General features: G+C 36.7%; 1 protein-coding gene across 3 annotated transcripts in view; it reads left to right on the plus strand.

Moving 5' to 3' along the window:
* Positions 1-25656, plus strand: part of LOC131689659 (opsin, ultraviolet-sensitive) — a 470582-nt gene extending 444926 nt beyond the window's left edge. For all 3 annotated transcript variants that reach the window (XM_058974900.1, XM_058974901.1, XM_058974902.1), the window contains exons 5-7: positions 21407-21537; positions 22075-22830; positions 22927-25656. In XM_058974900.1, coding sequence (XP_058830883.1) covers positions 21407-21537; positions 22075-22830; positions 22927-22994 — 955 coding nt within the window. In that variant the 3' untranslated portion in view covers positions 22995-25656. The remainder of the gene's footprint in view (positions 1-21406; positions 21538-22074; positions 22831-22926) is intronic.
* Positions 25657-25930: the final 274 nt, after the last annotated feature.

Raw genomic sequence — 25930 nt, forward strand, 5'->3', positions numbered from 1 at the left:
AAAAACCTGTACTCTTCGTCCGGAGGAAGTTCTTGAGTGGCTTCAATTGTATCGGATATCGCGATCGCGTAACTCTTCCAATCAATGTTCCGTGTGAGCTCATACGAGACATAGATGGTTTCTAATTGTCATCGTGAGTCCAATGCGCTTGCGCGTGCTGGTGGTGTAGGAATCCGCGTAATTTCTCCCGTGTTTAAGATGATCATGTCGAAATTGTCGCAAAGATCTTGGATAAATATTGATCTATTATCATCGTGAAGACAATCTCATACTGTACCGTGCGAGTTAAAGTCTCCTAGAAGTAGCCGCGGTGCCGGTAAGGATTCCGTGATGTTACAAAGCGTTTGGTGCCCTACCGAGGTTCTAGGAAGAAAGTAGATGGAAGCAAAGTAAAGGTCTTTGATCCTGATTTGATCAGCCCACAATTGCAATGCCTGGTGTCGAAGGAGGACAATAAGATTAAAAGAATAGCACTTTTTAATTCAAATTTAAATTTTGACGGAATCGATTTTCCCGAGGATGCTTCTGCAATTCCATTGTAGTGCAGTGATCCATTCTGGATCCTGGGGTTTGCGGTGTCCCTAGAAGAAGTTCTTGATAGAATTCAAATTTCTAAGTCCAGGAACAAATTACTTCGGCTTTAAGACATCACTTCCATTGGATTTATTAGATGTTAGGTGGCACACTCTCAGAGGAGGACATCTTGGGACCCTTACAAGGTAGTCTAGGGGAGGCAAGATTTTTCCTCTTTCTGGACTACCCCGGGTTAACAAAAGATGTTCCCTCCTGTGGATCGTTAGACTCTTGCTCAACACGAACCAAAAGAGCAAAGGAATTTTCGGACAGGACAGGTGGCGAAGCATTCTTTAGCATTTCTGCATAAGAGCGCCACGAGCGTTCCTTAAGTGAGCGCATAATTTTATCCCCAAGCTACTTGTATGCAGGACATAGTTTAAGAGCATGCGAAGAGACCCGCTAATACACTTTTCAGTTTCTCTACCGCGTGCTCTTTCTCGCATTTGTCGCACCGTTCCTTATTGCCACAATAGTGCTTGCAATTGCTGCAGTACATTACCCGCGGTACATACAGGCGAACAAGTAGACAAACCTTATCCAGGAGGACATCGTTAAGAAGAGAAGATCTGGAGAAAGTCACCCAAAGCGAATCTTATGGAGAATAAATTGTTTTACTAACTTCAATTGCTTGCATTCCATAATCTTCACATGTTGAAGAGAGGAGTCTTTAAAGCAACCAACCCCTTACTTCAACAAGTCTTCGCACTTTAGACCCGGTTCGGCGACGACCCCATCGTTCTCCACTGTCTTAGCAGGCACATATACTCTAAAATGCTTCGTAAAACGATCGCAGCAAGCAAACTGGTTTGCCTAGTCGAGGTCTGTCAGGTCCCTTGACATCTCTAAAATATTGAGCGATTTTGAGTTGGGCAGGAAGTAGATTATCCAGAGTCCATTTGAACTAGCTGGATTTGCTTCAATGCGAGGAGGATTAGAAGAATCAGGGGAGGGAGTAATTTTGGGAATATCCTAGATGCCGTGTGGCATCCGACTGGTTGAGGTATCTCAACCAAGAATTGATCCACTAGGTTCCTGTTCCCATGTCGCAGGAGGCGATTGAAAACAGGAGTCCTCAAGTCAAGGTGTTTCTCCGTGCCAAGGACTGAATGGCTGGCAGGACTAAAATATGCCAGTCGCACACGGAGTATCGTGGAAACTTCTATGTTGGAAAGCTACTTAACCCGCCTTCGTAGCTTTCAACAAAAATGACATAACAAATACACGTGAAATGCCTCGTGCATGTATATTTGCGAATCGTGCTATTGACGCAAGTCTTATATCCGACCTCACAACTGTGTTTGCGGCAAATGAACCATAACCTTCTCATGATTTCAAAAGGGTTGTATCATACTGTGGCAGAAATGGGTTTCCCATCATAATTGGCAGTGATGCAAATGGCCACCACATAATATGGGGCAGCTCAGATATCAATTCGAGAAGCACCGAATTAATGGAACACTTAAATAGTATAAATCACATTCTTAATGCAAGAAACCGCCCAACATTTGCACGAGCTGGCAGAGAAGAGGTGTTAGATGTAACTCTATGCTCTGACGGTATTACGCATGAGTTGGCAAACTGGCTCACACCAAACGAGCACGAACCGTCGTTATCTAATCATGAGTAGTCTTTGATCATTTAAACGTATCACTAGATATCGTCACATATCGTAATCCCAAATCTACGAACTGGGACCTCTACGAAGAGGGCTTGGCGACTAGGTTGCATGGGTGTCTTCCGCATTCCAAGCAGAAATCTTTGCGATTATGTGTGGCGCACAATCAGCATTTAGACAGGGAATTTACGGTAAAAGAATCTATTTTTTCTCAGCCAGGCTGTCCTGAAAGCACTTAGCACGGCAGATTCGAGATCGAAATTAGTAATCACATGTCGAACTTAAATCGAAGAACTTAGTGTTTCAAATGCTATCTAGCTTCTATGGGTACCCGGTCATTCCGGTATTACTGGAAATGAATGGGCGGACGAATTGGCGAAAGTTGGTGCTGCGACTGACATCATTGGTCCAGAACCAGTTCTACCACTGTCGAAAAGTTGGATAAAGCACAAGATTCGCTCTTGGGCTGCATCCGGACATGCCAACCATTGGCGTAGCTTGCAAATTTGCGTTCAAACAAAGACTTTTCTGCCGGATGTGAGTCCGAAAATGTCAAAGAGTTTGTTGCATTTTTCCAATCACAAGTACAGTATTCTAGTCAGGGCACTGACTAGACATTGCAAACTCAATTATCACATGGCGCGCTGAGTATTATTCATGTGATCTTTGTGAATCCGCACTAGCTACGCATTATCCAGTACTGTGAGGTCTGTAGAAACAAGAGGCGAAAATTCCGTAAAGGGTTTGTAGTGCCAAACCTTTGCTATGTTTTTGCTGTTCTCCCTATTCAGAGCGGCTCGAAATAGCGTCTTTTCTGGAACAGGTTGCTGAAAGAGAAATATGATGGCTCGTCAGCTCTATCGAAGGTGGTATGAGGCTAGGTGTAGCAGCCCTGAAAAGGTGACATGCCGAATCTTCTATCAACAACCCTGAAAAACATAAATGAAGAAGCAACAATGCAACAATCGGTAGAAGACACGTCAATGTTTAACGGAATCTGATTGCAAAATTGGTACTTAGAAGCCAGTTGGAACCTGCGAAAGCCCCTCTGTTTGCGAAAAAATGAAGGTGGATATTGCAACCCTTCACGAGGTTTTAGGTACCACATCTACCACAGTGACGACGAGCAGGCAGAGCACTTTTCATTTTTAACTCTTTAATTTAGGTAAGTTTAGCTTCTTGTAAAATAGAATACGTTGCATAAAAAAGCAAGCTGTTGGCGACATCTCAGATTTTGGACAAATTTCGAAAATACAACTAGCGGATTCGCCATCCGTTTGTGGATTTCAAGGTAGCGTACGATTCAGTGAAATGAAACGAACTGGATAGATAACACTGCAGCATGGCTTTCCAACAAAAATGATTATGTCATACGGATGAATGGGTCTTACTTCTGGAGACTTCTTACGTTAGATCGATAACAATGATTTGCGGTCAGACCATTTAGTACTCGGTGTATTTAAGAGAATAATTCTGCGCTCGATATTCGGCGGCATAATGAACAATTGAGAATGGCATGTATCACGAGCTGTACCGAGAATAGAAATTTGCTGACATCAGAAAGCAGTCACTATCTGTAAAACATCTTACTGGATTTGCGTCTGTGCCTCTCGACTAGACTGGACAATTTTAAAAATATTGTCATTTAAAATTTGAAAGTTTTCAAGGGTAATGTGGATTGAACTATACAAGAATCGTCTTTATCACTTGCTCCAAGAACTCAAAATTTCTCCACTAATGAGAAAATTGGGTAAAACCACATTTGCGTGTATAAACTATAACTAAAATAGTTTTGCAAAAGCGGGAAGTGGAACAGGGCTAGGGGTTTGCTCAAAAACACAAGTTTTGTCACCGTTTTATAGGAGCTAGTATCCGACGCTAACTTAGTCCTGTCACTAAGTTAGTGCCGGATTCTGATGAGACGAAGTCAAAACGCAAATTCCATAATTAATTTATTAAAAAATATTTTTCATCCATTGTAATGTAATTTTAAGAAATTTTCGACCACTATTCATGTAACAAATAAGCCTGGAAAATACGTCTTGTCTAAGTCGTTTTGAATGCTATTTTAAAATCGCTTTTTGCAAAATATGCGGCTACATGGCCGCTATGCCCTAAAAATGATTTTTCTGTTGTTGTGCATTCAAACTACTGGCAAGAAGCATTTGTGGAGTACTAAATATCAACTCATTAATGAATACATCAACTTCAAACTGAGTTTTAGCACACAATCCCTAAATGGGGGTAAAACACTATTTTGGATACTTTATTTTCTTTGTTGTGCAGTTTACAATCTTTACAATCTATATACGAAATTAATACGGAGACAATCTAGCATCGCTGATTCCTAGTTCGGCGCAGTATCAAGTACAAATTACTTTCTTATTCGTAAAATTTTCTGGCAAGCTTCCAAAATTTTGCATTTTTTATAGTTTGTTTTCTTGTACCTATTCTAAGCTGATTCAAAATAAACACTGACGAAGCATACTAAAATGTTCAAGTTCGGTTTAATATTTTCGTACATTCACCATTAGTTTTTTTTTCATTCAAACAAATATCCGAGCCCAAAACATGCTACACACGAAGCGAATTTTTAAATGGCAAAGAAGAAGTAAGTTGTTATATGTTCTATATAATTTAATTTCATATTAAATGTCTTCAGAAGAAATTTCACCTCTACCATATATTGCGAAATTATAAATCAAAATCATATGATAAATTCATTTAAATTTTATAAAACCGCTTATCGCCTGACACATACTTGAAAATCCCCTTCTGAGTTAAAGTTGCTAAAATTAGATAAGACGAATGACGATCCCCATCTGGTTACAGAGAAAGATACCATACGCTCATCCTACAAATTTATTTCCGATCGATTTTGTCGCATGAATCAGCAAACCACTCATTCATGAAAAAACACGTTCCGCAGAAAGCATTTTATTCCGTCGCTCTTCCTAGTGCTAGTGACCGGCCGGCAAACACACACACTCATATACACCCAGGGAGGGGTACACTACACCACACAAAGCAATGCCTACTGCAGTGGGTTTGGGTGATATAGCTGAATGCAGAGATGCCAGATTTGCAGACAAGTCTGCAAATTGGCAGACTTTTAATTTAAGCTGCAGATTTTTTCGATGACGCAGATATTTGCAGATTTTTTAGTTTGGTTGCAGATATTTGCAGATTTCTTAGTTTGGTTGCAGATATTTGCAGATTTTTGAATATAAAGGCTTTTGGTTACACTAGCTTTCCTGACATTTTTTGTTCTTCCCAGACTTTTAAAATTATTATCGCAGACATTTGAAAAAAGTACCTGGCATCTCTGGCTGAATGGCAGTATAAATATCGACCCTGATTCTGCCGTCACTTCAGTCTCATTCAAAATGTGAAGTTTTACGGAGTGAAGTAAATACCACCAGCAGCTGGAATGGCAGCGAACCACCCCGCGCCAATTACCCACACGCAAGGTGGGAACACCGACAACCGAAAGCTGTACCGTTTTGGATTGACTCCGGTGGATCCGTCATCTCCGCACACAAATCATCATCGACCACAAACGTAGAAGACTGCCCGCAGTCTCCGATTGCTGGGATGGCGTCCGAGAGTAACACCGTCTGCGAGAAACGAATAGTGAACTTTTGAGTGATTTGCCTTCATTTGGATGTCCTGTGACCAAGATGGAACCAGCTTGTGTTTTTGATGAGAATCGACAGCGTGATTGAATCAGCCATCTTCTTCATTGAAACGAGCGAGTAGGTGTACATTATGGAGCCGGATTTCTGATACGACTGACCTCGAAGTGACCATTTCGCGACGTAGCAAATGGGAGTTTCTCGGTTCTTGGAAAAAAAAAACCTGCTGATTTTAATCAGCGACAACAGAGGAGCTTTTTAAGCTACAAACCACAAATCACAAACCAATCGGTAACAAGGTTACCAAAATCAAAAGCTGTTGGGTAGAGCTTCGCTCCTCAAAGCAATCAATCCTTCTGACCGATCTGCAGTGACTTGTAGAATTCCTCACGTCGTATTCTCACAGAAGAATCCAAGACAATCTGACGACAAAATAAATCGTTCCTAGGATTCAAGAGGCGATGCAGACGTGAATCCCGAGATCGAACAAAGTTTTGGATTGGAAAGGAGGACCAAAAACACTCCTCCTCGCAGCACTGAGATGCCCTTTTCTCCTCCCCTCACTAACCACGGCGGGGGTAGAGCTGGGAGCTGGGCATCAACGGCCGAACGAGTCGAGTCTTTACATCATAAGCAGAAAAAGCCGGTGTTAGAGTCTACGCTCCACTGGAACCAAAAAAAAAGAAATTCAATCAATAAAAAAATAAATTAAAAAAATTCTGCGAAGAATAACAAAAAGTTACTTTCTTTTATTCATATAGTATTAGATATTCCAAAAGACCAATTCCACTTCTAGCTCGTAAGTCTGCTTCAGATTAGATTATTATTTTCAAAAATGGGACATCATATATTAGATTTTCCACAAAATTCGTTCAAGCAGTATAAAATCGTGCTACTATTTTAAACATTTTGAGTGCATATAGTAGTTTGATTTATTCAGTCTACCTATATGACACAACGAACAATACCTTTAAGGAGACAATGTTGGCTTTTGTCCTTTCAAAATTCTTACACACAGAAAAAAATATTGGTAAAAATAAGAGTGTTCCACTCTTAGCAAAAAACAACCAACGCCAACTATTAGGTTGAAAGTAAAACTTTTAAATTAATCAAGAATAATAATCAAAGTAAAAGATTTCCTTTTAAGCAAATGAAGAATAGTACTCAAAACAAAAGTTTTGTTTTTAAACTAAGAGTATGCGTTGGTTGTTTTTTGCAAAGAGTGAAAAACTTATTTTCACCAACATTTTTTTTCTGTGTAATAATAAGATCAAGCATAGGAAGAATCGCATCGTTTTACGCTTACTCAAGGCTCATGCGCACTCACCTACCTCCGATGCTTTCTAGAGAAAATTTTCAATTTCAATAGACATTGAGAGCCTCTCTTTAGACATTGAGAGCCTCTCTTTGTTTACTTTCTCTTTCGTTTATTACGACGTCATTACAACGCTTTGTACTAATTTTCCAGTACATATCGAAAGCCGACGGTTTTTATTACCATATTATGCAAAGAGTAGAGTAGTAAATGTTGAAATGGCCGAGTAATGAACAGAAGAGAAAGACCTCAAAGAGAATCTCTCATTGTTACTTACGTCCTATTGAAAATTTTCTCTAGCTTTATTCTGTTTTTCTTGTTTATGAGTGTGCATCTGTTGAGCGCCCGATCGGCCAAAGCTAAGTGAATATGGTATCTCACATGTTCGTATTTTTTCTCTCTTACGCTCACCTCGGATCGCTGCGATTTAGGTTCTTTCCGATACATGTTCGGAATTATATCCGAACAATGATGAGCAACTCCGTTCGGCAATGCGATTCTTCCTCAAAAATTTGGATCGCGATGTTCGCCTATATCGAAAATCGATTCAATTCCCACCCATGCGAGCGGGAGCGGTGCTTGCGATTGTTTGCATTGACGCTGCCGCGGTGTTTTGTATCGATGGAGTGGTGTAGTGTCAGACGAGTGCATGTGCGTGTTTGTAATTTTCTAAGCGAGCAGTTTGTCCCTTTGTATATCGTTGATATTCCACATAGGTATAAATGAATAGCGGACTTTACGCGTTCAATATTTTTGATGCACATCGTCAATCCAACTTTGTTATACCACAATGGATTATTGAACGCTTAAGAGCCACTAATCATTAACAGACTTTGGAGTTTTTGTTTTCAAGACAGTTTGATGTTTTGCATAATTTGTAGTATGATAGTACAGTAAGTTGACTTTGTGGCCAAGCCGGGGTGCGTAGAATCGGTTTCTTTCACTAGGCTGTTCAATGAGCGGTCAAGAATGGATCTGGAACGTGATGTTCCGGGTACGACGATTTATCCATCTGTTCTAAATATTGTTTCCCGACTTTTTGATTGCTTATCCTTTTTGTGGTGCTTTTTTGTTTTTCCTGCTGTCAATCATCATATATACTAGTGAAGAATGTTTGATCTTGTTTGTGTTCCATATTAGCGGTCCTTACACGTTCAGTTGTTTTGTCAATACTGGAGCGTATTGATAAGGTTATTCAACGTGTAATAGAATGGAGGAAGTATTGACGATATGTGTTTTTTATGTTTCTTGAAGGCTGTTCAATGATAGTACAGTAAGATTCCGTTTTTGGCACGTTCCGATTTTTACATGCTCCCTTTTCGGTACACTCAGATTTTGGCAACAAATGGGTTCCGTTTTTGGCATTACTGTTGTACATAATAGGTCTTTTAAAAATGTGGAATAGATATTTTTTGTATCAATTGATATCACATTTTACTTTATTTCCAAACATGGGAGTCATATTAACCCTCGAAGGCGCATTTTTTTTTTTTAATTTTGTGAAAATTGTTTCATAGTTTCAATACATTACTGTGATAATTTTGAGATGTTTTGCGTAATATTGTTTTAAAACAGCGTTATGCATCTAAGAGTTAACTATATTTTATGCTATACGTGTTATATTTATTGAATACAATGCATAGAAATGTATTATTTATGTATAATATAACTGGTAATAGTGTAACTAGTGTCTGACGGAATCAATTTTTATAGTAAGACCCAGAGTCTGTGCACTTAAGGAGTCAAAAACAGAGGAATGCGCTACACTGGATAATACACTGAAAAAACTAGACACGTTAACATCATGTGCAAAACACTTGAATTTATTCAATTGTAAACCACATGAAAATGATACGTTTGCCATTTCAATATCTAATAGAGTGTGGACAATATGATTTTCAAGTGGAATTCTTGGGAACATTATGTGAAAATCACATTAACATCATAAGAAATACCATTGACTAAGATTTCCAAATGAATTACACGTGAATATCAATTAGTTTTACCTATAGATTTAATGGGTAGAAGAATCGTCGAAATTAATTGTTTTACATATGGATTTGCACTATATGATTTTCACATGAATGTCATGTGGAAAGTTCATACTATGCGACTCAACAGCATGGCAACCAAAATTCAATGGTAAAACATATCGTATTCATGTGAAAGCAGTATGAAAATAATTTGAAATAGCACATGAACTGCGTTTTAATAGATTTTCATGTGAAATTCGAAGGGAAATCATTTGATTTGCTTTTCAACAGGCAAGTGCACTTGAAAATGATGTTAAATTTCCTTTGGTTTTATAGTGTGATTTTTTATCAGTGTAAGATTATTTCTGGAGAAAATTTTCAAAAGAACCTTTTGTTTGGACAGTTGAAAGTGATTTTACAACAAAAATGGTTTTCTTCAAACCTAAATATCTTCAGGCATTACAATTCGATTTTCAATCTATCGAACTCGGTCACTAAAACATGACGACAGTAACGCACCGGGTGGAGCCCAATTAGCTTCGACAACGTTTGTGATTTTTACACAAGTTGAACGCTGAAGATGGACGTCTGTTCTCTGTAGTATGTGCTTCTCTTTCAGTAATAAGCTACTATTTAATGTTTACTTTCCGAAGCACAATAGAATTCGCCTAGAATCTTTGCAAAAATCCAGTTGCTTGGAAAGGATAGCCGAAGACTGTCCAAATTGATAGTATTTATAAGTTCTTCAGTTCTACGCAGTTCTGTGTCGTAAGTGCCCCAGTTATCGCAATGAACACCATTCTCAGCAGATAGCTAAGCTTTTACAGGATTGTCGTCACTTCCCTCATCTGACACCACACAAGAACATTTTTAAATATACAATTTTTTATATAAACTCAAAGATGTAATTCGGTTTGAGACTCCAAGTTTTCCTAACAGCTTTTTTGTGCTGCCTGAAGGCTTTTCACATTTTTTGGGTCTGACCCTAATGAGAACAGTTTAGTTTAAATTCTAATATAATTCACACAATACTCACAATCATAGAATTGCGACCTGGATTAAAATTCGCATCTTCGTAAAATTAACCATGTAACATTCTTCAAATTTTAATCTTAAGAAAGTATCTTTATACCGTGAGATTTAACCAATTTTCACTGGAAGTATTATATAACATGGGGTCTACTATTAATATTATTCAAACTCAACCGATCTTGTCCGATTCAGAAATTCCAATCGATTTGAAAATACTGTGATTTTAAACAATTTGAGGCGGATCGAAATGTTGTTGGCCAGTTATTATGATTGGAAAAATATATGGCTACGAAAGTTGCACACGTTTTCCATCCCCGGTTTTTGAATGATTCATTCACACCGATCACTCGAAACCTTTCATGATAAACTTTTTTTTTATTTGTTTGTATCAAAAAGCACTAAAAACTTCTGATTATCAAGAGTGATGCTTTTATCAAAGTGCTATGGCCTGCCCAATTGTTCAATAGCCCATAGCACAGGAAAGATAGACAAAGATAGTCTACTGTGTTTTTATCAGTTTTCAATAATAATGCAATATAACGAAAATATCTACAAATTTCATTTTCACTGCTAACTGAAAATGTCCCTGGCAGCACTGCTCCAGCGGAATCCTCTCAGACTAATATCAATAACTGCAGTGCTATAGATAATACAACTGTAAGCGCATAAATGAATGGTTATAGTCCTAGTTACTAGCCTTATATATTTTTGTGAACAAATCTTGCCTGAAACAAATACTAATAGTTACTCCGCCAGAACGGTGATCCTTGTTACTAAATTTCACGCAATCCAAATTCCAATTATTAGTTCCAAGAAACTTAATAAACTTAACAGCATTTCAGTGAAAATTCCGTTTGGTAAACTGTTTTTAAACTATCGATTTATCTATTATATTGTATTATATTGTTATTAGTTGATACATATGATTCCCTTTCTATCTGTTTATTCACACCTAATTTCATGCATACAAAAAGGTATGTACTTTATGCGCCGGACTCGTATGCCCTAGCACGAATGCGTTTTTGTTTGATCCCGAAACTGAATCAGGTTTCAACCGAAACTGTTATCACTTAATTTATTTTGACATCAATTTGAGTTATAAGCTGGGCCAGCTTCGCCTCAAGCCAAAACCACCTAAACGTGGATAATCAGACACTGACTCCTACCGATATTTTCAGGCCAGCCATATAGGGGTCATGCATAAATGACGTAGCATTTTAGGGGGTAGGGGGGGGGGTGAACCAAATTTGTGACGAAGTGTGACGAGGGGGAGGGTAGGGTTAGAAATTGCGCGACGTAGCATAAGGTTTAAATTTTTTTGACGGGCACCCATTAATTCTAGGGGCAGATCACTTGTGATGCATATTTAAAAATCAGCTAAATTAAATGCATTTCTTTCCATCAAAATAGAAATTCAAAATGTATTTTGCGTTGCGTGTAAGACGTCAAAACCCTACAAAAAATCAGTCCTACATTCAACAAAACGTCGAACAAAGTGAATCAGCGAGGGAGTGCAAAGTTGATGCAAAAATGGAAATTAAATGCATTTTTTCAAATTTGATGCAAATTTGTTATATATTTCTAGAGTGATCTGCCCCTAGTATTAATTAGATTAATTAGAGAAAACAATGTAATGTTCCTCCATTCCCAAATTGCTTTTCACGCGGTTTTTCATTTTGTAAATTTTACTGTTCGACGGATGGCAGGCTCGCAAAGAAATTGAAAGATTTTTCATGCGGATTTGAATTTCCACATTAGTTAGCTAATATTGCTAACTAGTAGACTTATTTTGGTAGCTGAATTAAATTTTCTTTCAGATTCAATCAAAGAAAATTTAGTAATTTAGTTGAGCTTATACTTCCTAAAATCGTTGGCCGCTGCAGGATTTTGAACTTCTTTTCATGCTTTATGACATGTAAAATGCTAAACAAAACTATCCACACTATATTTGTCATAAAATGGGCTTGTTTTGTAGGCAATTTGCTGTTATAATGAAAATGTTGATAAAAGTCGTCAAACATTTTGTAAGGATTTAAAAGAATTGAAAAACATATGTAATTTTTTCATCTTCCTGTCGCGTTGCATGGGGGGGGGGGGCTTAGGGAAATGCTACGTCATTTACAAGGGGGAGTTTAGAATTTTGTGACCAAATGCTACGAGGGGGGAGGGAGGGGTCGAAAATCGCCAGAAAAAAGCTACGTCATTTGTGTACGGCCCCATATTTCAATCGTTCAGTTTCAGGATTGCGCACGAAGATTTGGATAATTTTTCCGAACGAACATGTTCGCTGCCGAATATGTTTGATGGCACTCATCACCTCACTGCATCGGCAATGCGGAACGCGTTAAAAAATTTTGCGATCCGATTCTCTCTCTCTTCGTAATCGCATACGGTGTGATGCGGAACGAGTTGTGTGGGTCTTTTTTTTAACGAGAGCGTAAACCCCCGACTATGTATAAGGAAACAAATTCATGTACGCTCATGGCGGTGAGCGAGTTTTCCGCACCTTGAATAAGATAATTCGAAACAAGTTAAGATCTTTTTGGAACCTAGTGGGACAATACTTTCAGAAACTCTAGCGAAATCTTCTTCCAGCTTCAGTGGCTGCTCATTTGGAGAGCGATTGCCGCAACTTAAATAATTAAAAACCAGATATGCAAATGCCTTTTCAGTTTAAAATTAGATTTAATCTAGATGGACTAAATTATTGTTTTTACCCGAACTAATTGAAACAATTTTATATTTTGAAGACTAGGAATATAGTTTTACGTTTTTTGAGCTAAGGAAATATTGAATTGAATCAAAATCAGGCGAGACACAAATTTGCGTTTTGAAGGGGAGCCAATTCACGATTGCTAAAGACATTATGGTTACACAGAGAATGCGCAAAATTCGCAAACGAAAAAAGCAGTTTTTTTTTCCACACCGTATGTCAGATCTTCATAAAAATCAATCAGCAGCACTGTACCAACATTCTACACACGTTGATTGATTTTTATGAAGATCTGACATACGGTGTGGAAAAAAAACTGCTTTTTTCGTTTGCGAATTTTGCGCATTCTCTGTGCAACCTTAAGGCAACCACAGTACCAGGGATAGAAAAGATATGGCAATCAACGATACGAAACGAAAAGCGCTGAACATGCAGATCCATTTCAAGTGGAAGGGCAATAGCTTAGCTTAACTTAGCTTAGTTGAACACCCGTCATTAATCAAAGCCTGTTGAAATTCCATATTGAACCAGTTGTATGATACTTGGGAGTAGTAGTAGTAGTATATCATACTCAATGTGCAACCTAAAGAGACTAAAATGGAAGTATGATCAATAACGTAGATGGCCACGCCCATGCAGGTCAATTTTGGGATTGGAAGGAATGTTAGTTCAACATTAGTGACTATTATGACCGAAGAATTCTCTGCATCATCCACAAGTGTGACAGGATAGGATTGGTGTTAGTAGGTAGCTAAATGAGTTAGGATATATCTTGGTAGATATTGTGATTTACTCACGCGCTTTGTGTTTTCATTTTAGATCAAAGTTTTCAGGAATGTGACCTCCAGTAGAAATATGAATGCCGTTCGAATATGCACGTTAATAATTATTCTTCCCCTGGGCGTTACAAAAAAGGATAACGTAGCGTGGAATATAATAGAGGATCTATTCATCTTGAGACAATATGATCTTAGCAATATGGACAAAAGTCGCTCGCGATAAATTTCCGATAATTCGAAACGAGCAATTTGAACTCCGAACTTCTTATTAACACTTTATTGATCATTTCCACAGTTTGCAGTATAAAATAAGTGTACAAAAATATAAAAGATATCCCAAAGGAATGTGAAGAAATTCACTGCGAAATGGTAACGACAAGTTGGCATCTCCACTGTCCCTATCAGACACGTTTCTTCAATTGGGTTAAATGCCAAATTGCAAACGACATGTTTATAATGCGTAATAAATATGATAAGCACAACGACAAGAGCTTTTGATCCATCGGCGGCATGAAAGAAGAAGAATAGATGGGAGAAGAGCAATCCTGGTACAGACCGACTACCATATGAGCGGACAGTGGGACCGGGCCGGAAAAAAAACCCAAAATTTATTGTCGATTTTTATACCTTTCATATTTTTCCTAAATGTACTATACCTAAAGCTGTATTCGCCAAATCTTTAAGTCAATCGATTGGAAAATATAAGTGCTACATTTTTTTTTTGAACAGTGCAAGGTCTTGAAAATCTGCATAAATTTGAGTGACAAAAAGTTTTTGTTCATTCGCCTTAATAGATACCGTAAACCGGGGTGACATTGATCACTCTTCGAAGTAATCATTACATATTTTTAGACGCAACACATTTTTTTCAAGTTTAATATTTTAAAACCATGTACTGATGTATGGAGAACAAGATTGGATGGTTTTACCTAAAATTGTGCGCTTACAACTATTTTTTCAAAAATGATTTCAAGTTGAAATCCGTTTTCGTGTTCCGGGGTGACTTTGATAACCTGCATGTTCACCCACATTAAGTTATTGATGTCAATATTTTTCATTCAAATGTTTGTTTAAACTAATTCTGGACAGATACTCATTGTTAAATAGATTATACAAAGTATTCCAATGTACTGTAAAATTCAAGTAACCAAAATTCGTAAAATTTGTGTCCAACTAGAATAAAAGATTCTGAAAACCTTTTAAACTGCTAAAATTGTTTTGTTTCAGTGTTTTATCAATGTACAAAAAGTTTCATTCATTTTAACACGTTGGAATATTGAACAATAAAAAAATGTTGCGAATTTTAGCTTAAAATAATTTGAAATAACTAGTTTCACAAAAAACGTATTAAAAATAAACATACTCTTAATGCAAAATTTAGCATATCCCAATCTAAAGGAAAATAAAAACTAACTTGTAATTTATTACTCTTGCTCATATCTGAGATTTATTTGTTTTATAAAAAATAGAAACTTTACGAAGCTTCGTAAAAATTATGTAAAGTCAAATTACGGTTTTTTATAGTTTTTGTACTCAAAAACCGAACAATATACTCAAAAAGTATAACAAATCAGTATTTTATAGGTTTAGAGTAAAAATCATTTCAAATTAGAATGATTCGGTAGACTTTTCTGGTTTAATAAGCGATCTACGAAAAAAGTCACCCCGGTTTACGGTACTACAATGATAATTTTTTTTGTTTCTCGTACACTGTTTGAGAGCAAGATTACAATACAGTTATAATTGCGGCCGTACAACCGACCTGGGCCAAAGGGGTTCAAGCGAAGGCTCTTATTCTAGCCATGCACGAATAAGAATCATATTCATAAAATAAATAAGTTAATTGAAGCCCATTGAATGAAAAATTAGAACATTTCAAAGAAAAGTTGGAAAAACAGAATAAGTTAAATTGAGTCAAATTAACAAATGAACAAAAGAGAGACTGATCAGAATCATTAATAATAATAATAATAATAATAATAATAATAATAATAATAATAATAATAATAATAATAATAATAATAATAATAATAATAATAATAATAATAATAATAATAATAATAATAATAATAATAATAATAATAATAATAATAATAATAATAATAATAATAATAATAATAATAATAATAATAATAATAATAATAATAATAATAAAAATAATGTTAATAAAAATAATAATAAAGAAACCGAAGGAAATGTTTGTACCAGAAAAATAAATAAAATTAATAAAATGAACAAAATCAATAAAATGAATCAATTGAATTAAACGTATTAAATAAATAAAATTTATTAAATGGATTGAATAAATTAAATGAATGAAATAAACAAAATAAATGAAAGGAATTTAATGAATAAAATGAAGAAAATTAATGTAGAAACAAAATTAATTAAAATAATAATATTGGTAAAATAATAAAAATATTGAAGCTATAAAATTATTGTAATGAATAAAATAATTAAATGAATTGAGCAAAATAAATAAAAAAAAAAAAGAAAAAATGGTGAAAATGAATAAGGTGAATGAAATAAAATAAAATAGATAAAATAGGCGATCTGAATAAAATGAATAAAATCTTTGAATTGAATAATATGGATTAAATTAATAAAATCAAAGAATGAATAAAACAAAATGAATAGTCAAAGATGTGAAATATACAGATCGGACAACTAGCAGTGGCAGGGTCATTAGAAAAAGGTTCAAAATCTAACGGAATAATATTTTGTCTCCTGCTGGTAGGGCTCGAGCTTAGGTAGAGTTACTACGAATTGCTTAAGTCTACCAACATATCTCACGGCTCAGACAGACGTGACAAAAAAGTATGAGACCCGACGGTGAGCACACACAATGAAAAAAATCCGTTCATAAATTCATGAACAACAGGTCACGATTTCATGAACTGAACGATTTAAGGAAACCGTGATCAAGTTCCTGAAATTAGGAAAAATATACCTCGTATTCATGAAACTATTTGTATTTTCTAAAAACCAGTTCGCCCCCAATATATACATGGCGTTACATTAGAATGTTTGGTTGGGTTACTGTTGTTCCCTGGACATGTTTAGTTTTGTTGTGATTCTTGTTCATGATTTAGGAATACACACAAGAGCTTTTTCGCGATTCTTGTAAATTCTCATGACGTTAGCGGGATTAAAGTTCATGATTTCAAGATCCTAGTCGCGATGTTTGTAATTTCCATTCACGTTATCGTGATATTTTAGTCGTGAATAGAGTGCTTCATGTTCATGATTTCAGTATCTTTGTCACAATTTTAAACTTTTTTGTCACGAGTTGTGTGATTTAAGTTCATGATTTCAGGATCCTTATCACTATTTTCATAATTTCTGGTCATGTCATCATCATATTTTATTTTAGAGCTTATTTTCAAAGAGTAATGCAATTAATGTTCATGATATCAGCAGTTTTATCATGCTATTCGTAAATTCTCTTCGCCTTATCGTGGTCTATTACTTTTTGGTTACTAATGGTGTTTTTTTACTCGGAATAAAGTGACAATATGAATTGGATCATTAAAATAAGACTAATTCGCGATATCTGGTTCTGTGAACTATATCACACACACTATTTTGGGTTCTCAGTGCAGTTTTCTGTCCGGACATCACAATGAACCTTATAAAATAAATAACGATGTTCGAGGTTCTAATAGTTTTTCTTTATATCTACTGCTCGTACCTATTACTGGTCGCTAGCAGCTAAGTATTTCATAAAAAAGTGCATGGAACAAAAATGATTCCGCGAATAATATTCCAACTTTTGTGATAGAGTTCACGTAAAAATTTCATTATCATGTTGCATGAAATGGTAAATAATTAGGGATATCTTCTAAATATCACAAGCACGCAAATAGATACTAGATAGATCTTAAATCGTGTATTAGGAATCATGAACTAGTTCAAGAATACATGAACAATATTTTATGATTTTGTGAACTATTTCACGAAAACGAATGGTAAGTTGTGACTATTATACTATGTATCATGAACCGAATACATGAATAACATTTCATGATGTCGTGAACTATTTTACGGGCATGGATATTGGATCGTAACTAATATATTAGAAATCATGAACAAGTCACTAATGCATGAATAATATTTGATGATTTTGTGAACCATTTCACGAGCACGGATAGTGGATCGTGACTAATGTATTAGGGATCATGAATTAGTTCACGAGGATTGAATGAATTCATTAATAAAAATCCGAATTTCGTGAAATAGTTCACGAAAAAATATCCAGAACATTTTGATTTTGTGAACTATTGTTCACAACTAACTATGAAAAAATCGTGAGTCAACCTTTGGATTTATGAATAATGTTCATAAAGCTGTGAACTAGTTCTTGGCGGAAACTATGAATGAAGTTCACAAAACAAAATCAAATATTTCCACTAATGAAAGCGTCATGCGGACGCTATACTACCCATAATCGCAAGTTAGTCCCATGTAGATAGGGAATCCCATAGAACATGGGACTGACTTGCGATTATGGGCTAAGTCTACCAACATGTCTCACCGCTCAGACAGACGTGGCAAAGAAGTATGAGACCCGACGGTGGACACACACAATGAAAAAAATCCGTTCATAAATTCATGAACAACAGGTCACGATTTCGTGAACTGAAAGATTTACGAAAACCGTGACCAAGTTCCTGAAACTATGAAAAATATACCTCGTATTCATGAAACTATTTGTGTTTTCTAAAAACCAGTTCGCCCCTAATATATACATGGCGTTACATTAGAATGTTTGGTTGGGTTACTGTTGTTCCCTGGACATGTTTAGTTTTTTTTATTCAAGTCGTTTATTTGATAAGGCACGTTGCATTAGCTTAAAGGTGCCAATTTTGTTTTGTTTTACATTTTAAATTGCTTAAAACTAGGAGATTACATATAGATTTTTTTTTAAATGAAACTAATGCGATTTTATAGCTATCTTATATATCTACACAAGGGGATAATATTATTTTCGTAAGATTTAGTTTAGGTCATTTAGTTTTTGTGGCAATATAGTTTGACATTTTTATCAGTGAGATTATTGGAGCAAATTTAACTAAGGGGGACAATTTTTTACGACTATCTTAAAAGTAGGAATAACTAGAGGGCATGATTGAATTTTGTAAAGATTCGTAATTATAGTTATTTTTGTGGGTAGTAGAGTTGGGCATTTTCAACGAGATTATATAATATAATAGTTAAAACTAGAAGAGAAAAGAAGAGCTAAATGCTTCGTGAAGATATTGGGGGGAGGGGGTAGGGGTGTTACTTCTGGGTATAAGAGTCAGAAGAGGGAGGGTAGGCAAAGATGGCAGGGAAAGAAAATTATTTCAGTTTCAGGCATCGTGAGATCAACGGATGGACTACAAACTCGGGTGGCCTTCATCAGGGGAATATGTTTAGTTTTTGTTGTGATTCTTGTTCATGATTTAGTAATACACAGTCGACGTTGTTCGTGATTTCAAGAGCTTTTTCGCGATTCTTGTAAATTCATGACGTTAGCGGGATTAAAGTTCATGATTTCAAGATCTTAGTCGCGATGTTTGTAATTTCCATTCACGTTATCGTGATATTTTAGTCATGAATAGAGTGCTTCATGTTTTTAATTTCAGGATCTTTGTCATAATTTTAAATATTTTTGTCACGAGTTGTGTGATTTAAGATCCTGATTTCAGGATCTTAGTCACTATTTTCGTAATTTCTGGTCATGTCATCATGATATTTTATTTTAAAGCGTACTTTCAAAGAATAATGCAATTAATGTTCATGATATCAGCAGTTTTATCATGCTATTCGTGAATTCTCTTCGCCTTATCGTGATCTATTACTTTTTGGTTACTAATGGTGTTTTTTTACTCGGGATAACGAGACAATATGAACTGGATTATTAAAATAAGACTCATTCGCGATATCTGGTTCTGTGAACTATATCACACACACTATTTTGGATTCTCAGTGCAGTTTTCGTTTTCTGTCCGGACATCACAATGAACCTTATAAAATAAATAACGATGTTCGAGGTTCTAATAGTTTTTCTTTATATCTACTGCTCGTACCTATTACTGGTCACTAGCAGCTGGGTATTTCATAAAAAAGTGCATGGAACAAAAATGATTCCACGAATAATATTCCAACTTTTGTGATAGTTCACGTAAAAATTTAATTACCATGTTGCATGAAATTGTAAATAATTAGGGATATCTTCTAAATATCACGCAAATAGATACTAGATAGATCGTAAATCATGTACTAGGAATCAAGAACCAGTTCAAGAATACATGAACAATATTTTATGATTTTGTGAACTATTTCACGAAAACGAATGGTAAGTTGTGACTATTATACTATGTATCATGAACCGAATACATGAACAATATTTCATGATATCGTGAACTATTTTACGGGCATGGATATTGGATCGTAACTAATATATTAGAAATCATGAACAAGTCACTAATGCATGAATAATATTTGATGATTTTGTGAACCATTTCACGAGCACGGATAGTGGATGTATTAGGGATCATGAATTAGTTCACGAAGATTGAATGAATTCATTTTAATTCTTTAATTACAGTCTTTGAATGAATTCATTAACAAAAATCCGAATTTCGTTAAATAGTTCACGAAAAAATAGCCAGAATATTTTGATTTTGTAAACTATTGTTCCTATAACTATGAAAAAATCATGAGTCAACCTTTGGATTTATGAATAATGTTCATAAAGCTGTGAACTAGTTCTGTGTGTGTGTGTTAACCTTCCTATCTCCCACTAGCTGGTAGTGATTTACAGAAAAAAGATGTTTGCATGTATTTAAACATTCATGCAAATAACTTGGTTCACGAATTTAGGAAGGTGTTAGCTCAATTGACTTTCCGATGACCCATTTCGTGTACAGTGCCAGACATGTTCCGAGGTCATCGTTCCATCAACTAGCCCCGCTTTACTGTAATGTTTGTATCAATTGGATTGTAACATTACAGTAAAACTTTCGATTCCATTTAAGCAGGAAATCGACGCGTATTTATTATAATGGTTCAATTTGTATATATAACATAACACATGTGTACTAGAGCTTACCATTTTTTCAGTTTTCTACCTTCATTCCTATCTCCCATTTATGTCTCCTTCAACTCTCATCCACATTTCTTGAATTCCTGCTTATTTAAGAAAGAAAAGGGGAAATAATATAAAAGAACCGATAGACTCCGTGTTTTCCTCAGCACTTCCGTTTCTCCTAGTCTGGTGTCACTGCCTGTCATAAAGCTGTGAACTAGTTCTTGACGGAAACTGTGATTGAAGTTCACAAAACAACATCAAATATTTCCACTAATGAAAGCGTCATGCGGACGCTATTATACTGAAGGGAATTGAACATATTTATAAAAGCCATGATTTTTGGTCATGGTCCTGTTTTCGTAACGTAAAAACGTGATTGTTCCAGAATTCATGGCACTTTATTCACGATTTTGGGAACCATTTTCTTCCGTGAAATGAAAAAAGAATTGATCGCGTGAAAAAGATTCAACGATCATCAATTAATTTGTTTTATCGAAATCAAAATATTGAATTAATCTTCAGCTGAGCTAATAAACCGAGCCGTGTTAATAAACGAATTTAAAAAATGCAAAACCTGGGCTAGGACTAAAAAACTAGAAAATAACTCAAACTCGCTCAAATATTCTATTATTATACCGAACAGATATATACATAATCTGTTAGTTATAACATCGTTGATTTTCCTTGTTTTAGGTTCAAATCATTACGAACACCAGCCAACTATCTGGTCATCAACCTGGCCGTTGCTGACTTCCTGATCATGTTGGACTGCCCGCTGTTTGTGTACAACAGCTACCATCAAGGACCCGCAACCGGAAACTTGAGTATGTATCCAATTCTCGCCTTTACAATAGGGGATTGCAACAAAAACACTCATTTTTGAATTCTAAAAGCCCCTTCCCCTAGATATAGCGACAAATGTCGAAGTTAGCTCAATACATTAAGTGTTAAAACTTTTGGATTAGTAGTTGGAGATTTATAGTTTATACCTTCATAATTCCCTGATACTGGAACCTCTCTCAAAAAATTCAGATTTCCGAGATTCTGATCAACTCATCAGGTTCCTTTTAGCACAGTCCGAAAAATGCGTAAATTCCTAAATCCAAAACATACAAATGCGTCTCAATGGGTCAGAGCTTGCAAACGCGTCTAGATCAGAAGCCTGAGCCGGCTCGAAGAAATTGGGCTTTTCTTGTTCATAGACATGATCAATAGTGCTTAATTGGAGTTTTAAAACCGAATAGAGTTTTGCTAAATCAAAACTAATATCCGCACTCAAACAGAGACGCATCAATTAAATGATTTCTGTCCGATTCACTTGCTTAACGACCATTCATAACACCTTCTTTCTCTTCCCGCAGTGTGCACGGTGTACGCCCTGCTGGGAGCCCTCGGTGGCACCGGAGCCATCGTAACCCTAACGATGATCTCAATCGATCGCTACAACGTGGTCGTCTATCCGCTAAACCCGAACCGATCGACCACCCGGCTGAAGGTGATCCTTATGATCGTGTTTATCTGGATCTACGCGTTCACATTCGCCGGCATCCCGATGCTGGATATCGGCCTTAGCCGGTACACCCCGGAAGGCTACCTGACGGCATGCAGTTTCGACTATCTGGACCGATCCTGGAACGCCCGGGTTTTTATGTTTCTGTATTTCATCTTCGCCTGGGTTGTACCATTCCTGTCCATCACGTTTTGCTACGTGGCGATCCTGCGAGTTGTCATCGGTTCGCGTAGCATTCAATCGAGTAAGAACAAAAACAAGACTGAAATAAAACTGGCCGGAGTGGTGATTGGGATCATTGGGCTGTGGTTCATAGCGTGGACACCGTACGCCGTTGTAGCCATGATGGGTGTGTTTGGCTACGAGAGTATGCTGACCCCATTGGGTTCGATGGTTCCCGGTTTGTTTGCGAAGGTAGCCTCCTGCATCGATCCGTACTTCTACGCAATGAATCATCCGCGGTATCGCCAGGAACTGCGGCGTATGTTTGGAAACAGTCGGGATATTAACTCGCAGTTTCAAACATCCCGGTACACGCGGGGCACCTCGCGGATGGCTGATTCGGATGGTGGCCACAGCGAACGGGTTCAGCTCGGACCGTCAACAGGTAAGGCAGACGATGAACAGGTTGGTCCGCCGGTAGTGGGAACTGCCTCCGCTTGTCATCGTGCAGGTCTTCAACGGACTCAATCTTCCATTTCAGCGGCTGACGATACTTCGCTGTCCGTTTCGATTGATCTGACGGAGAGCCGGACCAACAATAATCACTAGGGACGGCGTTCCGCCCGGTAGCACATCCGATTTACCTACAGGAAGCCCGGGAACGAAGAAACGGAGTTGTGAAGGAGATGATGTGAACGAAAACATTGTGGAAAGTGCCTTCTTGTGATAATATTTAAGTATGGTAGATGTTTGATGAAGGAGAAAACTAATCGTTTCGATCTGTCGAAGAGCTGCAAATCTACGGATTTGCTTTATTCCATTTCTACATTTAGACCCTTTTTATGGTTACTAGAAAAATAACTTCATGGTTTAATTGAATGCCCTTTATTCTACTACCAGGAACAAGTATTTTAATAAAAATACAGACTTAGCTGATTTTGATACTCGGACCAAAGTAATAATTTACATCTATTTTTATCTATTTTAAACTTTCACCCTATTGCAACATATTCCATATTCCATTCATCTGATGCTACACCGGTGTAGTGCCGGGTTGAAATATGTCCTCATCAAAGAGATAGACTGTGCGATAAAGATAGTTTTCAGTTCTTGCCCGACGAGTTAGCGCTACAAAAAATCATGTATAGAGGGTCGGACCGCACACATAAAAGAACAAACAAAAATCTTACGGTTTCCCTTAGGCGCAGCCATCATTACATTTTCCGTTTGTGAGTGTAATGATCATTCCAAATTTACGCTCCTGTCTACAAACGCTTATGAGTGTCCAGTTTGGACTAGAAACGGTGAAAAAGCGGTAAATGTGTCAAAAAAGGTAGAGATCACTTATCTTTATATTTGTTTCCGACGATGCACCAATCCAGCTTATATAGCTGGCTATTGTTCAATCCTCACTGCACGAACAAAAGGCTGAGGAATGTGGCGTTGAAAAATGAAACATAAAGCGAAATCGAAACAAAGCGTACACTCGAACTATCTGAGAGTTACGGTACGAATGGCGGTATTGTTCCACAGCGATCATTGACTTTAAAAACGCGTGGAATTCGCCCGCCAGTGCGGGAAGTGGAGTGCTTGTTAAAAGTGAAAATGTGTATGATATTTACCTCAAATTAGCTTCAACTAGTTCGAAATCTGGTACTAATACACTTCAAAACTGATATCTCACTAGATAAATTTATCTACTATAACAACAAGAAACATGGTACATGATTCATGTCGCAATACGGCAATGTGGACTCCACGAAAGACGACATTTGGATGAATTTCTTCCCCGGCATTCCCAACGATGTTCCGATGATGATAATGCGACTAAACTGCTCTATATCTTCCTATATGACCCTGAAGCACCCTATGCACAGACTACACTGTGCACATATGACCAACAGATTGCCTCGCATCTATTTTGTGAGCAATCTGCACACTATGGAAAATCGTGCCTGGAAGCCGCCAAGAAAAAAAAAACATCAACCGAAATCAGCAAACACATCCAAACCGCATCTCCCAAACCTTGGGCCTGTAAGATTCTATAGTAACATATTGAAAATAATTTATATTTATTTGTTTTAATTAAAAAAGACACATGGCTCCGTTACGATCAATTACCAATTCGAAACTCAAATATTGTAACTAATTTAGTTAAAGGTTTTGTGCTCTTCACGCGCAAAGATGGTTTTAAACAATTTTCTCCTTGATGGAGAAAAAATAGTTTTTACTTATTTCTTCTCCACTGATTATGTCATATGGAAGGATGGGAAAAAATTTAGCACAGAATAATCGGAGTGACATCTCACGTTAAATCGATTCAAGCCAGGTGATGCGAATATTTGTACGCAAAAGAACAAAACTAACATCATGTTATTTCGTATGCCATAAGTAACCATAAGCATTAAGCCATATCATGTGAGAACGAAACCCCATTAAGGATATTCATTACAACGCATTAGAACAGAGTCAATTATAGTTTCAAACAGATTTATTTTTATTTTAAAATTGTTCCTTTTTGCTCACCATACCGAAAGGAAACATAAGAAATGGTTTTAAAACCATGGCGGACAATGACAGCCAACTGAAGCTTTCTAATAGCATTAGTAGTGCCAATTCAAATTTGACATTCGTACGCTGGCGCTATATAATAGCATTAGTGCTGCAAAAACGAGCTGTCAATCTCTGCACAGTAATAGCACTATATTTCGCCTTTTCTGGCATAATACCAGCATTATATCAGTATTTAGGGCTTTACGGCTCTATAATACTGCTTTATATCTGGATTTAAAGCAAATATTAGGCTACGTTATAATGCTTATTGGTTACTTGGGGCGTCTGGGGTTTTTTATTCAAATCGTTTATTTGATAAGGCACGTTGCGTTAGCTTAAAGGTGCCAATTTTGTTTCGTTTTACATTTTAAATTGCTTAAAACTAGGGGATTACATATTGATTTTTTTTAAATGAAACTAATGCGATTTTATAGCTATCTTATATATCTACACAAGGGGATAATATTATTTTCGTAAGATTAGGGGGGTCATTTAGTTTTTGTGGCAATAGGGTTTGACATTTTTATCAGTGAGATTATTGGAGCAAATAATGTTTAACTAAGGGGGACAATTTTTTACGACTATCTTAAAAGTAGGAATAACTAGAGGGCATGATTGAATTTTGTAAAGATTCGTAATTATAGTTATTTTTGTGATTATATAATATAATAGTTAAAACTAGAAGAGACAAGAAGAGCTAAATGCTTCGTGATGATATTGTGGGGGGGGGGGGGTAGGGGTGTTACTTCTGGGTATAAGAGTCAGGGGAGGGAGGGTAGACAAAGATGGCAGGTAGAGAAAATTATTTCAGTTTCAAGCATCGTGAGATCAACGGATGGATCACAAACTCGGGTGGCCTTCATCAGGGGAATCATGTACTGGGACGCCGGGTGGTCCTCCTCAAGATGGCAGGGGTTTTTCCAGACGATTTCGTAGTACGGCTCAGATGTGGATCGGCTACATTTCGAGTTAAGCGTGTTATTTTCGTGCCG

The sequence above is a fragment of the Topomyia yanbarensis genome, chromosome 3 (assembly GCF_030247195.1).
Source record: "Topomyia yanbarensis strain Yona2022 chromosome 3, ASM3024719v1, whole genome shotgun sequence".
NCBI lineage: Eukaryota > Metazoa > Arthropoda > Insecta > Diptera > Culicidae > Topomyia > Topomyia yanbarensis.